General features: G+C 40.9%; 2 protein-coding genes across 2 annotated transcripts in view; one reads left to right on the top strand and one right to left on the bottom strand.

Moving 5' to 3' along the window:
- Nucleotides 1–16,992, bottom strand: part of LOC135213641 (golgin subfamily A member 6-like protein 24) — a 105,092-nt gene that overhangs the window by 52,950 nt on the left and 35,150 nt on the right.
- Nucleotides 639–9,704, top strand: LOC135212326 (myosin-10-like). Its single transcript, XM_064245739.1, has 10 exons — nucleotides 639–794; nucleotides 2,339–2,554; nucleotides 2,915–3,037; nucleotides 4,312–4,437; nucleotides 4,809–4,934; nucleotides 5,601–5,721; nucleotides 6,072–6,241; nucleotides 7,459–7,745; nucleotides 8,409–8,610; nucleotides 9,225–9,704. Exons 2-10 carry the CDS (start codon nucleotides 2,339–2,341, stop codon nucleotides 9,477–9,479), a joined length of 1,626 nt encoding a protein of 541 aa, XP_064101809.1. The 5' UTR covers nucleotides 639–794; the 3' UTR covers nucleotides 9,480–9,704.

Below are 16,992 nucleotides of genomic sequence, written 5' to 3'. Positions count from 1 at the left end.
GCGTGCTGGTTGGCTTCGAAACGTTGCAACTTAATAAATATGAGTTCCTTGACCTGTTAATGTGCTTCCCCTGCCCTCATTGTATATACCTCTATATATATTATATATATATATATTTCCATCACAGCGGATGGCTCGATTCTCTTGAGGCTAATGGGTATTTTGGTGACAGTTAAAATTAAGGTACTGATACAATGCACTACAATGTACCTTTCTGGATACCGCTACCATGGACATGCACAACCTTCTAAGTCACAGCCCTTTCCTTACAGGGAAATTTGAGGACGAAAGATTAAATTATGTTATATTCATATAAGTTATTTGTTATTCAAACTTTTTAGACTTTTCACGTAGAAATAAGTAAACCAAATTTCGGAAGACTCTTAAGTCCTCTCCTTTTATTTTGCTTTAGTAGTTAGAAAGTCTTATTTTTTTTGTTTGAGAAATAACAACTTCTTCTAACTTACTGATAGCTCCCCTAGATTAAATGCTAGTTAGCATTCAAGTTCATTAAGCTTTTCAGACAGACCAAATTCTAGAAGAGATATAAGGTCTTTTTTTGTCCTCTTCAATTACATGAGAAACAACAACAATTTTATTTAGCATACATATAGCTCCCCTAAAAATGGCTGAAGCTGACTTTTAAGCAAATAGCTGCCTTTCAGGACATTCCTTGCAAAGTAAACATGATTTGACAGTTGCAAAGTTAGCAAAACTTCGTAGAGCAGTTGTCGTTGTTGTTAATTAAGACAGTTATGCCGTGCGTTGACGTCTAGAATCGATTTCTTTCTGAGGTAACAATTTTTTTTTAATACCTATATTTTGTATAGCCTTTTGATTTGTGTATACTAGGTAGGTAGTAGGCTAGGTAGCTAGTACTAGGTAGGTAGCAAGCTATAAGGTAGTAGGTATATAGGTATACCTACCTATATACCTATATACTAGCCTAGGTAGTACCTAAATTTGACCCGAAATGTAGTATTAGTATAAATAAGCTAGAGATTTATCTAGTAGGTAGGTACTTAGCTACTAGATAGTAACTAGCCAAGTAATAGGTAGGTAGCTACCTACCTAGTAGCTATTACCTACCTAGGTAGCTACTACTAGGCAGTAAAGTTTGTAGTACCTACGTAGGTACAACCAACAGTGTCAATGTTTTTGTCAGCGAAGTGTCATTAATTAGTAGATACTTTTACTTTAATACCTATCACCCCTATGGAAATGAATGTTGAAACATTAGCTAACAATTGGGATAAGACTTTACCTAGACCACAGCATGTGAATCCGAATAGAATTATGGTAGGTAGTTTACTAACCAAAGATAAGCTAAGGCTAGGTACCTACCTATTACCTATTTCAAATAAATGTGGTCCGTAAAAATAGGCTAGGCCTAATTTATTTTTGTTTCGATGTTTTTCCCCTCCTGCTAAGATTTCAGCAATCCAGGCCTTTGGATCCCCTGCAAAAAATCGACAAAACATTGTTAAGAAAACATAAAGATACTACTAATATCCTAACTTAGTAGAGCACTTGGCCCTAATCTGCACCCCCTTTGATGTAGGCCTAACTAGACCGAGAGTGCCGTAAAGCACCTATTTTTCTGTCAATGTGAATCAGGAGCAGTTATGGTTTGATAGTGACAATAATGTAGGTCTAACCCAGCCTAACCTAACTCTCGTTACTCGGTCCTCCTCACTTACCCCAAAAATGCATTTAAACGCTGTAGATAACTTGGTATAGGCTAGTCTGTGTTTTGCCTAGGCTTATTAAGCTGGTGCGGTTTCTATTCGGTACTTTAGCACTCCGATGTCAGGTAAACTACATGTCATACAGTTGAGCTCAGGAGTTTCATGAGCGAAGTCTCAGACTGTAACAGAAACATCAAACCTATTCTTAACTATGAAAATTTCACTAGAAAGCCGACACATTATACAGGAAAATATAAAGAACTAGATTATTCTAAATAATTGAAGGTTTTTTTGGTTGGTTGTTTAGAGGCCCATGACCTTGAGTGCATATAAATTATGAGGAATCATATTCTGTCTTATCTGAAACGTTGATCTGAATTTTACAAGACCAAAAAATAGGGTGCTGGATGCTTCTTTTGGACATGTTATGAAATTCAATTATGCAAGTGATATGAGTATTATAACCACTGCCTATAAATCAGACACCTGTGCAATGGTTGCTTTGTACAGCCACTGGATAATATAAATGTGCTGACATTTATATTATACATGTAAAATTGCTTTTACTTGCTTGCATTTAAGGATGACTGTTGATTTATGCATTTGAATTTTATGTAAAGTCAGGAATAATTGTCGACTTACCATTTCAGATGAGCACCTCTGATAGCAGTGATGATCATGCATTGGCCGAAACTGGGCCAGTGCGTGATAGTGGTACCTCAAGACTTCGTGAAACTGATCTCACGTTACAAAGGACTTTGGCTACATACCGCTATGAGAATGCCTTGGTCAAAACTGAGTTAGCTGCAGCCTTGGAGAGGCATACAAGGGAAATAAATGAGCTGAAGCTCAAGTATCAAGCTCAGGTGAGTGTAACCTTACTTACACTCAACTACAGTGATAAATTCTGAAGTCAAAAACACAAATTTGGTTACTTAGTCACATCCAAAATGCTGATGTATCTCACAATGAATTGAAGGGAAGGTTTCAAGGCAAATAGGGAACTGCTAAAAAGATTGAAAGAAACATACAGTCTGAAGAATGTGTGCAATTAGTATGTACCAAGTGTCTGCTTCAGTAGGTGGGCAGCACGGTGGCTTTGTTTGTACTGCAGATAATTGTTTTGAAGGGTATGGTCCCAAGATTATTTTCATCATGTGAAAGTTTGAGTCTGATAATCTTAAAGAAGTTTTTAATTGTATTGCTCTAATTCATGTACAAAACAGATACGAGAGGTAGAAAAACAACATGGAGGAATGGAAATTCAGCTTAAAGAGGTTCAGGATAAGTACATGGATGAAAACAGACAACTACAGCAAACAAATTTACATCTCCATCAGCAGCTCAAGGTATGAAAACTTTGAATTTTCTAATTTTACAAAATTCTCTGTGTGATATGAAAGCACATATGATGTATTTGTTTAGTTGAAAGTATTTTTGTTTCATTTTGACAGTCTGAATTTTTAGTGCATGTTTAGTGCATGTTTATCTGCATGTAAAATGCAGTTATCATGCATTTAAATGAGTCACGCCATCCCCCTGTGGAAGTAATTTCCAGAATTTTTTAAAAGATTATCTTTATCTGTCCTGTGAACTTGCTATTATTCCGAGATATTTGTATAGTACTCACTTTTGTAACTAAAGGTTAACCTTGGTGCTTATAATTTCTTTTTTCACATGAAAACTATGTTTCTTTCCCCATTCAGATTTGTAAATGTATTTATTCCATTAATTCAGTTATGCCCCTTAGTTCTTGTTTTAATTGGTTAAAAGTAGGTTCCTTAAGTATAAAGAGACTCCATTAATAAAAAATGACAGCACAAGTGACAGCACAAAGCCCTGTGCTGTTTACCATAATATAGTGGAACTTCCAAAGAGGACAGAATAGGACGCTTCTGGGGTTTATGAGCAGATGATGTAGTACATACTTGTTCCATTTCTGTACTGTGCAGTATAACCTTTCACTAGAATTGGATATGGAGGGTGTGCTTATGTTAAAAGTTACACTTGTTAAATGCATGTACGTAGTATATATCAACCCATTATGTAATGTTGTATGGCCACACACCATTATTATGTGGGTTTTTCCTGTTAAGCCCAGTTATTAATCATAATTTTACCTTTGAACATTTGACAATTCATGGATCCTTGCAATTTTACTCACCAGGAGATTGATATCCATTGTGCGTATGATTTCAGTATTTTATAGTTTTTAAAGATAACCTCATTATGAATAGATTGTGAAAGGAAATGACCTCAACATTTTTCATCTTAGCAGTTGCAAGAAAGTCATCATATCCCTTAGGATGTGTCCATACTACAGTAAAGCATGTCATAAACACATGTTGACAACTTATTGCTTGCATAACACAAACAGGCTGGAAAAACACCCTTATATGTATGCATACTTGACCAAGATACTAATATTTTGAACTATTTATACTGTGTTTCTTTATCTGTCATTCCTCCTAGATATTTTTGTAATACAATACTTCCTCCCTTTGAGAAACCTTAGACCACTACCTTTTTTTTTTACTAGTTACTACAGTTAGTAGCACATTTTTCTCCAATCCCTCTACACCTTTAGCTTATGGTATTATAACTGAGCTATATCAAATTGCAGATTGCAGAAGAAGAATTAGAATCTGCAAACAGGGCAGTTGAAAAATCAGTGAGAGACAAGTCCCAAGCTGAAGAACTTTGGCAGCAAAGGATGCTTGCAAGCCAGACATCTCTTCAGTCACTTAAGGTTGGTTCTTTAGTTAAACTCATGTTAATTAGTATACAGTAATCCTGAAAGATCTAAGAAATGTGCAGACCTATAATTTGGGCTATTTATACTTAGTATATCTGCCACATATAATCTGCCTGATATTGTCTAGCCTTTAACAGAATTAATTTCCAATATTTATGTATATTCATAAGATATTGTGAAAGAGGATCAATATATATATCTATCTTTACATCAGAATTTTTGTGACACTGCTAAGTACAATACTATTCTGTGTAAGAAATATTATGTTGTGGTTATGCTAAGTTTAAGGCTTTAGTATATGAGTACAGATGTACTGTAATAGTGCCATGGAATTACAGTATGTAATAATATTTGCACACCTACAGGAGGAAAAAAATCGTTTGAAAGAAGACTTGGAGAAGGTGACAGGGGATCTTGACAAAGAAAGAGTAACTGTGAGAGAAATAACAACAACTCTGAACTCTGAAAGACACCAGCAGCAATTAGTCAAGGTAATTTTCTTTTATGGTATTTCCTTAAATTTATTGGTACATGAGTCAGTTATATTCTGGTGGTACAGAACTGTACATACATGTGAACTACATAGTGTGGTGGAAATGAGTGTGGGAAGAATTGTGTGGTATTTGGCCATGGTAAAAGGGATTTTTCTTATAAATTCAAAGAAAATCTTAGTCCTTTAGGACAATGTACATTCTGTATTTGTGTGTAGTATGTCCAATAAACATGGTAGCAGTTGCTAGCCCTTCATATTTAATGGTGAAGGATGAGTTTAAACTTGCTATTTCTAACAAAGCTGTCACTGCTTCAATATTCAGTGAATATTCAAAGAAAAATGATAAGTGGCTACCAGTGTTCTAAACTAATTCATTGATTTTTTTATTGTGAATGTGCAGCAGAGGGTCAAGGGTCTTTTGAGTACTTTTCTAGAAAATAGCACCATGAGTCCAAAAAGACTGGAAATCACAGCTGTAGATGAGGCAGTGTGGTTATAGATGGTTTGTCCTATCTCAGTACTGTGGCCTCTTTAAAATTAGACTTTGAAAAACAGAATTTGATATTTCATAGTAGTGTAGGAAAGCCAATTTTTTATGGTTAAAAGACCTATTGGAAATGAAGTTCTTTAGGATTTTTCTCATTAAAATTGTTCCTCATAACAGAGTCGTGTATCAGAAGTGGAGCAGCAGTGCAAGATCCAGTTAACAGCAGCTCAGACAGAAGCCTCTCAGCTTCGCCAAAAGTTAGAACAAGATGCTTCTGGGGCCACCAACAGAATCAAAGGTATCTAATTCATTTCATGTAAGTAAGAATGGCTGTTTGATTCATTGTGTGAACCTTTTGTTGAGTCTAGTAATGTTACTGAGTTACTCCTCCATAACAGAATACATTCCTTATTATACAAAAACAAAAGCAAAGTTATTTCTTCTGGTACAGAATATGTATAGCTTTTTTAAGTGTGTGGTTCTATAATGTGATTTCAGTTATCAACAGCTTTACAGAATTGATGGATTTTCAAGAATTTTTATTCTTTCAAGGCAAGAATAACATTAATCAGTGTGTTTGCCTGGTCATTCATTACATATGTTGGCAATCCATGCTTTTATGAAGTACTTTGCTAATATATTTTCCAGAACTGATGAACTTGCTGGAGGAGGAAAAATCAGTCCTAGTTCGGGTCAAGGAACGAGCCAGTGCTAAAGAGTTGGAGATGGAAAAGAGGTTAGCTGAACAAAAACAGACTATGCTTTCTAATTCACAGCAACTTATACAGCAGAATGCAGCTCTGCAAGATCGCATTAAGGTTTGTTACACGTTGTTAAATGTGTTTGCCAGGTTTTAGAGTGGAATTGGTAGCAGCTATGCTGCTTGTTTTTTAAATCAAACTATGTTACATGCAATTAGTAGTGTGATGTAATTGTTTATTCCATTTGTTTTTCTATATACATAGTGACATTTAGTAAAAAATGACGGCCTTTTGCCGCCCCCCCTCCCCATATTTCATGGGAATGCTTTTCAGAATTTGGTTGATTCCTTTTACTGTCCTTTGAGCCCTTGTACCAATGGGGGTTTTGAATTTATCCTGAACTAATAGAAGCTGAGTCATCTCCTAGAATTTATTGAGAAACTTAAAAGAAAATAGTTGAAATTTCATATTTTCATGTATAGAATGTTACAGCTCTCATATGTTGTAACTTATGTAAGACTTCAGTATAATACTGAAAATGATATTGAAGTAATGATCATAAGTACAAAATCGTGAGGATAGGGAAGGGAGATAATGTTATTTTACTCTTTGGTTGGCTTAAAAGAGGGATTATCTGTATTGAGCCTCTTAATAGTAATCAAAACTAAATTTCCACACCTGGCTGAGAGCAAATGCCAATTTTCACTCTTCACTCAGGTGTAAGAGAAGAAAAAAGGATTGATGACAAGGTGAAAAGAATGATCAAACACCTAATTGTGATCCCTAGAACTCTTTAAGAAATGAGATTTGGGGAAATCAGCCAGCTCTCAACACCCTTGCAGATGCATGAAAAGAGATTCAGTCAATTGCTGATAAGACAGATAGTATGTGCAAGTGGATGTGTAATGCCACACTCATTCCTCAATTCTTTTAAACAAAAGATTTGGACATTTGAACATTTCTGAAGTGAGCTAATGTTAGTAGAGTGATTTTGATATAAAGCATACATTGGTGTCATTTATAAACGGTAAACTCTAAAGATATTGAACTTTGACAAATTAGTTTATTAATGTAGTACCCTTTTTACATAGTGTCACATAGAAGTATTTTGGAATGACATGTATTAGAACTCATAAATATCTATAACTACATTGTAGGCAAAATAAGGCTAACTGATACTCATTTCTACTGTGCATTGTTATTACTATTGTTTTAGGTATAGCATGTAAAGATAAATTAACCTGTGTTAGTATTTATACTATGCAAAATTGGTTGCAGTACTTGTTCATGCATAAGACAGCACAGTTGTGAATTGTCCTGTATTGTAATTTCAGAGCCTTGAAGCTACACTGAATAACTTTGAAAGTAAGAGTGATGCCAAAGTCAGTGAAATAGAGGCCAAGGAACAGCGTACGCTCGAGAGGCTTCGTGAAGTGGAGAGGGAGAAGGTAGTGCTGGAGGCCCGTGTCATTTCCTTGGAGAACCTGGAAGTATTGCTTCGGAAGGAGCGAGAAGACAGCTCTGTACTACGGCAAGAAATTCACCAACACCGTGCTGAAGCTGAGGAACTGCAGAGCTTAAATGCTGAACTTCATCAGCAAATCAAACATCTTAAGAACAAGTAATGCTCATATTCTGTTTATGTTGAATTAGGTTTAAGTACAATTAGTATTATTAACCCTTTGTGAGCAGGCAGTACAACTGACAAATATTTATACCTCTGGAATAATTTCCTGGTCTTTTTCCCTGATGATCGACATTCTGCACCATACAGTTTGAATGAATTTGCAGGAAAAGTGTTCATAACACTTCCATATATATAGATATGAATTTTGTGTAGCAGTAAAGCTTAGCAGTTTACTTTTAATATGGTTGGAGCAGAATATGTAAGGTTTTATGTAACTAGGTAACTTACTAATGAAAACCTATCTGTGTTATCCAGTAGTTAACTTTTAATTTGATGATATTTGTTAATTTCACCGTAGTCCATTTTTCTTGTTGTGACTGTCTCAGCTCTATAAAGTCCCAGGACTAGACTATTGTTATTGTTTTAGATTTGAAGAAAAGTCATAAAATGAATTGTTAAAGAGTTGTTAATAAATTGCAATAGATCTACTTGTGAAATACGTACTACATCGTTTGACATCCTAAAGTATTAAAATAATTTGAAGTAAGGCAGTTGTTTACAATTTGTGCAAGTGGGGAGCAAAAGGATCTTACGTTATGTTAAGGTATCAAAGACTACTCATTGTTAAGTTTTGTAAATCACCTGATGTCTTTCTAGGGTTGAAGAGCATGAAAGTGTACAAGAAACCATTAAAAAAGATGCAAAAAAAGAGCTTGATACTGGGCAACGACTGATGGCCGAGCAGCAGGCTTCTCACCAGGAGGAGTTAGACCAACTTCGTGCAAGAATAGCAGCTCTTCAAACAAATTTTAATGACAGAAATAAGAGCTATTTAGAAGAATGCACTCAGTTGAAACAGGTAAAGAACTGTATTTTTCCCAAATGTGGTTATTGCCTACATAGGGTTTTGTGCACACTGTACCTAAGGTTCTTTGCAGTGATCCTTGGACCCTTGCTGTTTTGCTTTCTGCCTTTTGCTGTTATCCATTCCATTTGGTGTCTACCCACTAAAGATCCACTTCCTTAACTTGACCTTGCTCCATTTTTCACCATTATCATTACAATACTGTACAGAGCACTATTCATAATTTTATTTTATTTCAATAAACATCATAATAGCATGTTAGTCTTTTACTTTTCATCCATTTCCATCAGTCCTTTCCTACTTACATGTTTGGGATTTATGTTTTTCTGGTTTTCACTCTATTTTTTCAGAATAAATCCTTCATGCATGAAAGTTTCAAAGTATGACCCAGTGGTCTAGTTAACGGATGATAAGCTTTTGGGTACAGTTTTGTATTCTACCTCACATAAGTAACATGTGTCTATTTGCTAACATTGTTTGATCATACACATTTAATATTTTTTGAGGAATGTTTTGGAGTTAAGTAGAGCATATGAAAAGGACTGTTGCCCATTAAATAAGATATTTCTTTATTGTATAGAGCTTTAGATGTTATTTACTTTTTTCAGAAAGTTCGCACTTATGCCAAGTTGATAAAGAAGCTGCGCTATAAACTAGAATTAGGTGAAGTGCAAGTAGAGCAGTTGGAAGCACAACAGGCTGTTTTAAAAGATAATGTTCCGTCCCACGTCTACCGTCGTCTATACTCGCAGCTTCAGGATATCATAAGAAAGCACAATGAATTTGCTGCTTTCATACGAGGGTTGAGTGAATTTCAGTCTGCATTGCCAGAAGTAAGATATAAATTTTTTTGTAGATTCTGATAGTTTTTTGTACTATGTGTAGCATGTTGGTAGTTTTGATTACTAAAATACTAACCACAGTGAATGCTGAAAAATGTTTAGTATTTACTGATCCAGACCTCATATATAGTGTAGTATACTTTATGAGAATCTTTGAGTGAAAGTATATTTGCCTATTATGTAGTGTAATGATTGCAGTTTTTCATTATCTATTTTCTCTGCATGTATATTAGAAATTAAATACAGTGCAATCACATTTTTGTACATGAACTTCCCTGCCAGATATATACTTAGCTATAGTCTCCGACGTTCCGACAGAATTTCAAATCTCGCGGCACACGCGACAGGTAGGTCAGGTGGTCTACCTTACCCGCCGCTGGGTGGCGGGCGTATGAACCAATCTATCTCTCCAGCCAGATTTTTTTCTGTCGCTGAAGCGATAACAACTGTTGTCGTTTCATTCCGATATATTCTTCATTTCTCGCTTGCCTGGAGATTGATTTGGACATTTTGGTGACGTATTCGCTCTATGTTTGGCTTGGCATACGCTGATTGTGGGACCGTTATTGACTTTGCGCTGGATTTTCCTGTAGAATGTCTGATTTTGATTCTGTTTCCAAAACTCCGGTTTTGTTTAGAGTATGTTTGACCGATGGATGTAAGGTGAGGGTTACCGAAAGCTGCGGATTTTGACCCTCACACTTTCTGTGTTAAATGTAGGGGAATGAATGTTCGTTTAGTAACCCGTGTCAAGAGTGTGAGGTTTTGAACGAAGATGAATATAAGGCTCTTTCTTCTTATATTAGGAAACTTGAAAGGGATAGGTACGTAAAGCTTCTTCAAGGAGTTCGAGCAGGTCGAGAATGAGTGAGAGTGAAACTAACATTAATGTAGTTTTAGAACCTTCCTCCCAGGTCTCAGCTCCTGCTCCCCGCACCGAAGCCGTAGATTCGTCTTCGGAGGTGGCGGCCTCAAAAGCTTCCTTGTGTTCTAAGGAAGACAAGAATCTTCGTACTGATCAAGGTAAGAGTGTCAGTGATGATAAGTGCAGTGTACACCCAGTGATGTGGAGGGTGCGTCTGACCGGCTCCTTAGTGCCTCCAGGCCTAGACCTCTTCCAGACTCCCAGTTCCAGTGGAGGAGGAAAGTCGAAAGCCGCAGGAGGGCTAGGGAGAGCCCCCACCGGTCAGGCGTCCCCTCGGCAGTCCTGAAGTTCGCTCCCAGGCTGCCTGGATCGTAAGAAGAAGAATATTCTTCGTCAGTGTTTTTCGTCATCCTCTTCTCCTTCGCCGAAGCGTGGTTGGAGCTCTAAGGAGGCGTCACGCCCGTTGAAGAGGGCTGCGGAGGCTCCCTTCAGTACGTTAGCGTCCAGCCCAGAAGACTTTTCTGAGGTAGCTTCCTTGCAAGCAAAGAAGCCTAGGAGATCCGGTGATCGCCCTCCTTCTTGTCTCCCGCGCCTCGCGCTGAGCTTGCTTCGGAAGAAGATCCTGGGGACTCTCCTTCTCGAGTGCTAGCGGGCCTACAAGCTCAGATCACAGCCTTGGCGGACTCCTTGGCATCGAGATCGCGTAGAAGGAAGGATTTGTCTCTCCCTATCAAGAGATCGAGGCGCGTTTCGTCGGAAGAGCGCTCTCCTTGTAATCGGCGATCTCCTTCTTTTGAGGATACTTCTACACATCGTAACATTTCACGAGAGGAACACCACTCCCGCTCGGAGGTGTCGAGACGCCATTCGACGGATAGGCGCTCCTTGGACTATGAAGATATTTCCCCAAATCGGATTCCTGCCTCGGGTAGACGCTCAGACCCCTTCTGTTTCTCCTTCTTCTAGAGTTCGTGCAAGAAGAAGAGAGTCGCTCAGGTCATAGAAGACTTATTTCGTCGTCTCCGTCTCATCTTTCTTCTCCTCGTCTTCTCAGAGAACCTAGGGAATGCCCTTCTGAAAGTAGGCGCACTTCTCCTTCCGACTACTGTAGTCGGGCGTCGGATAACGTGACTGGTAGGCGCTCATCGCATGGAGTTCGCTCCTCCCCTGTAAGACATCAAGAGTCTAGTAGGAGCCCTGCTCCTGGTAAGCGTCATTCTTTTAGTAGCTGTTCTCCTGGAGAAAGACACCTTGATCCTCGTTTGCTTCGTTTCTCCTAGTAGGCGCTCTTCGTTCTCGAGACTCCCTACTCCTGATCGGTCTCCTCTTGCTAGAAGTCAAGAACGCCTCAAGCGCCCTGATTCTGTTAGGCGCTCGGAGCCTTACAGACGTTCTCCCCTTGGTAAGGACCAAGATCTCGCCGAACGCCCTGTTCCATTCAAGCGCCTCGGAGCGTAGCAGCCGCTCTCCGCTTCGTAGGCATCAAGAGCCTCTCAAGCGCCCTGCTCCTGAAAGGCGCCCTATTTTTAGCAACGTTTCGCCGCTTGGTAGGCGCCAGGATTCCACTAAGCGCCCTGTGACAGATAGGCGCTCGGCGCCTAGTAGCCGCTCTCCTCACGATCGGCGCCAGGATCTTAGCAGGCGCTCTCCCTCTCGTAGTTTCCCTAGGGATAGACGTGGTCTTTCTAGAGAAAGGAGTCCTTCCTCTTTTGCTGTTAAGAGTTGTCTGCATTTAGGAAGGAATGCGAGTTTAGACAAGAATTTTCGGATAAGCGTCCTTCTTTTACAACTCGTCGTTCTCCTGTACGCCTCTCTACTTTGGAATCTTCTCCTCATTCAAGACGTTTGTCTCCTTCATCGCACTGTACCCCAGCTAGGAAATCATCTAAGGATTCTCATAAGGATCCTCATCCCCGTTCTCCTCCTCAAGAAGACCAGGAAGCCTCTGAGGAAGAAACTAATACATCGGCACAGTTTCTTCGTACAAGAAACTCACAGAGCTTCTCCTTCAGGAGTTCGGAGAGTCTTTGAGCCCTACTGCTCCTCCTTCTCCACACTCGTTGTTCTCCACAGCGAAAGCAACGAAAGGATCTTCGTGTGTGAGAATGAAAAAACCGACTCTTTCTATGAAGAAAGCGCTCAAGAGTTTCGGTTCATGGATGCGTACATAAAGAAGAAGAGGGGAAAAACTATTGTTTGCCTTCCCTCCGTCGAAGCTTTCAGGACGGACAGGATTTTGGTATGAGACAGGAGAACCCTTGGGACTGGGCCTTCCGTCTTCAGCTGACGCAGATTTTTCGGCACTAGTAGACGCCACTAGAAGATCAGCTTTGAATTCGGCCAAAAACTACGTGGGCAATGAATGAAATAGATCACATTCTAAAAGGCATTTTTAGAGTCTTGGAAGTTTTCAACTTTCTCGATTGGTCCCTCGGAGTCCTAGCCAAGAAACTCAAGGACCGGACACGTTTTGGTTTTCTCCGGAGGATTTGAATTGTGTCTTATCCTGTATGGATAAATCGGTGAGGGATGGGGCCAGTGAAATAGCTTCACTGTTGGAGCAGGGGTCTTGAAGAAAAGATCAGTATTTTGCTCATTTTTAACAAAGTCTGTCTCACATGCTCAGAGATCGTCTTTGCTTTTTGCCCCCCTCTCTACGCAGCTGTTTCCTAAACACCTGGTTCAAGACATTTCGAAGGCTCTCTCTGCCAAAGCTACGCAGGACCTTCTAGCGCAGTCTGCAAGGAAGCCGCGCCCTACCTTCCAGACTAAGACGAAGAAAGCTAAGCCGACCTCTCAGGAACCCTTCGAGGGGCTTCTACCTCTAGATCCTCTTCGTTCAGAGGTCGGAAACCAAATAGAAGAGGGAGGACTTTTACGAAGTCAATCAAACCTCCCAAGTAAGACTCAAGTCCTTCAGACCAACTGTAGGCGCCAGGCTTTTACAGTTTGCAGAAGTCTGGGCCCAGAAAGACGCAGATGCCTGGACCCTGTCAATTTTGAGGAAGGGCTATCTAATCCGTTCTCTTCGAGGCCTCCCTTGACGAATACCCCGAGGGAGTTGACGGCCAGATACAGGGACCCCATCATGAATCAAAGCCCTCCGACTAGCGGTAGATCAGATGCTGGAAAAGGAGGCGATCGAACTAGTGGCAGATCATCTTTCGGCAGGCTTTTACAACCGCCTGTTCCTAGTTCCGAAATCCGTCAGGGGGATGGAGACCGGTGTTGGATGTAAGCGCCCTGAACTTCTTCGTCGAAAAGAAGAAGTTCACGATGGAGACCACTGCCTCGGTGTTAGCAGCACTCCGTCCAGGGGACTGGATGGTGTCCTTGGACTTACAGGACGCTTACTTCCACGTACCAATCCATCCTTCCTCGAGGAAGTTTTCTAAGATTCATGATGGGGGGAAGAATCTTCCAATTCAGGGCCCTGTGTTTTGGCCTCTCCACGGCCCCCCAAGTCTTTACGGCCATCATGAGGAATGTGGCACAATGGCTTCACCTAGAAGGGGTGAGGATTTCGCTCTATCTCGACGATTGGCTTATAAGGGCCAATTCCGAGATCGTTGTCTGAAGGACTTGAAGAAAAACCCTGGATTTGACTTATTCCTTAGGACTTCTGGTCAATCTGCAGAAGTCAAGTCTGATTCCCGCTCAAGAGTGCGTTTGTTATCTGGGGATCCAGATGAACTCTCTGAGTTTTCGGGCTTTTCCGTCACAGGAGAGGATAGCCCGGGGACTCGAAAAAAGTAACAACCTTCTTAGGGAAAGAAGTATGCACAGTGAGGGAGTGGATGAGTCTGCTGGGGACGCTCTCCTCACTGGAGCAATTTGTTTCCCTAGGAAGGTTGCACCTGAGACCGCTCCAATTCTTTCTTCATCGGAATTGGAGTCGTCCTTCTCAGGATTTGAAGTTCTCCCTGTCAATTTTCTCTTCAAATCAAGAAGGAGTTAGCATGGTGGGCGGATCCCGACAAGTTCTCGCAGGGACTGCCGCTTCAATCCCAGAACCCCAGCCTGGTGTTGTTCTCCGATGCGTCGGAAACAGGTTGGGGGCGACTCTGGGAACCAAGGAGGTGTCAGGAACCTGGGTGGGGGACCAGTCTTCCTGGCACATCAACAGGAAAGAACTAATAGCCGTGTGGCTTGCTCTGAAGGAGTTCGAGTCAGATGTGACAGGAGCAGTTGTGCAAATAAACTCGGACCACACCACGGCTCTGGCATACATCAGGAAACAGGGGGGGACGATTCCTTCTCTCTGTACGAAACAGCAAGAGATCTTCTTCTTTGTGGACCGAAGGAAAGGGAAAGGGGGATAAAACTTCTCACCAGATTCGTACAGGGAGAAAGGAATGTAAGGGCAGATCTCCTCAGCAGGAAAGATCAGGTCCTTCCCACAGAGTGGACTCTGCACCAAGATGTTTGCCAGAGCCTTTTGAAGTTGTGGGGCAGGCCTCTCTTAGACCTGTTTGCAACTTCAAAGAACAAAAGACTGGATCTGTATTGCTCGCCCATCTCGGATCCAGGAGCAATAGGGATAGACGCTCTCCTACTCGATTGGAAGGACTCGATGTATACGCGTTTTCCCCCCTTCAAGATTGGGCTGGGGTTGACTTTAAAAAAGTTCGCCAGAGTCAGATTCCGCGAGGATGACTTTGATAGCTCCCTTTTGGCCCAGCACAAGATTGGTTCACAGAGGTGATGGAATGGCTAGTGGATTTTTCCAAGATCGCTTCCTCTAAGGAGCGATCTACTCAGACAGCCCCACTTCGACAGGTACCACAAAAACCTCCCCGCTCTCAGTCTGACTGGCTTCAGACTGTCCAGAAACTGGTCAGAGCGAAAGGCTTTTCGTCAGCAGCTGCTAAGGCAATCGCTAGAGCGAGGAGGTCTTTCCACCTTACGAGTGTACCAATCGAAGTGGGATGTCTTCAGAAGATGGTGCAAGAGGAATAACGTTTCCTCTTCCAGTACCTCTGTGAATCAAATTGCAGACTTCTTTTTTATTCTTAAGACAAGAATGTGGCTTAGTCGTTTCGACGATTAAAGGCTATCGTAGTATGTTGGCGAATGTCATCAGGCACAGGGGCCTCAACTTATCGGAAGATAAGGACCTACAGGACCTTATTAGGTCTTTTGATACAACGAAAATGCAGTCTCCTAAGACACCTAGCTGGAATTTGGATGTAGTCTTCAATTTCCTTGGGTCTCTAGGTTTGAACCCCCTATTCAGGGCCTCATCAGAGACCTTACCAGGAAGACTCTGTTTTTGATGGCTCTAGCTTCCGCCAGAAGAGTGAGTGAGCTTCAGGCGATTGATGGTAATGTGGGTTTTAAGGAGGACTCTCTCATTTGCTCTTTCCTTCCTGGTTTTCTTGCAAAGAATGAGAACCCATCAAGTCCATGGCCCAAGAACTTCGAGATTCGTGGGTTATCTTCTTTGGTAGGAGAAGAACCCGAGAGAACTCTTTGCCCAGTGAGAATGGTGAAATACTACCTTAGAAGAAAAGAGCAACTGAAAGCCAACCGAGAGGTCCTGTGGTGTTCAGTAAAAGAGCCTACTCGTCCATTGTCGAAGAACGCATTGTCCTTCTTCTTGAGAAGACCTCATCAAAGAAGCACACGGATCCTGCAGAGAAGAACATCTTAGGCTTCTTAAAGTGAAAGCACACGAAGTAAGAGCATAGCAACTTCTCTTGCTTTCAACAAGAATATGTCCGTGCGAATAAATCTGATGGAGACAACATTCTGGAGATGTCAGTCAGTGTTCGCGAACCACTACTTACGTGATGAGAATCACTTACGAAAAATGCTTCGCCTTGGGGCCCGTACGTATCTGCGGATTCAGTGCTGGGGCAGGGAGCATGGAACTCATCCATGTTTAGGCTAGTATAAATTTTTCCCCCTTGTATTTGTTGTTGTTGGTTGCCTTAAAGAGGATGCATGAAGGCATCTCTTTAGGTTGTAATACTAATCTTTAGTAGTTTGGTTAGGTGGTCTGATGAGTGTGGCTCCTTGCAGTAGTAGTGGTTAGGACCTGTTAAGATAGGGACGAACTCCCTTAACAGGATCCGACTTGGATTCTACCACACAAAGGGATCACATATCCCAGTGGTAGATCCGAGAGTCTTTCAGCATCAGGTCACGTCCTAGCTGTAGCTCTCCAGGCAACGCAGACTCAGAGACAATATCAATGAAGTCTTCTGCCTGAACAGGTAAGAACCAAGGTTATTTATATCCTACAACATCAGTTGTTTTCTTATCTCTCCTTATTACTTTAGCTGTCTCTTACCCTCCACCAAGGGTGCCAATCAGCTAAGTATATATCTGGCAGGGAAGTTCATGTACAAAAATGATATTGTTAAACTACAATAAAGTTTTGTACATACTTACCTGGCAGCTATCTACGTCTAATGGCCCACCCAGCCTCCCCTCAGGAGACAGGTGAAAGAAACAAATCTGGCTGGAGAAATAGATTGGTTCATACGCCCGCCACCCAGCGGCGGGTAAGGTAGACCACCTGACCTACCTGTCGCGTGTGCCGCGAGATTTGAAATTCTGTCGGAACGTCGGAGACTATAGCTAAGTATATATCTGCCAGGTAAGTATGTACAAAACTTTATTGTAGTTTAACAATATCATTTTAATGTTTTACTTACATTACAA

The sequence above is a fragment of the Macrobrachium nipponense genome, chromosome 19 (genome assembly GCF_015104395.2).
Source record: "Macrobrachium nipponense isolate FS-2020 chromosome 19, ASM1510439v2, whole genome shotgun sequence".
NCBI classification, from domain to species: Eukaryota; Metazoa; Arthropoda; class Malacostraca; order Decapoda; family Palaemonidae; genus Macrobrachium; species Macrobrachium nipponense.
The sequence above is the reverse complement of the archived record's forward strand: the minus strand, read 5'-3'. Positions and strand labels throughout refer to the sequence as shown.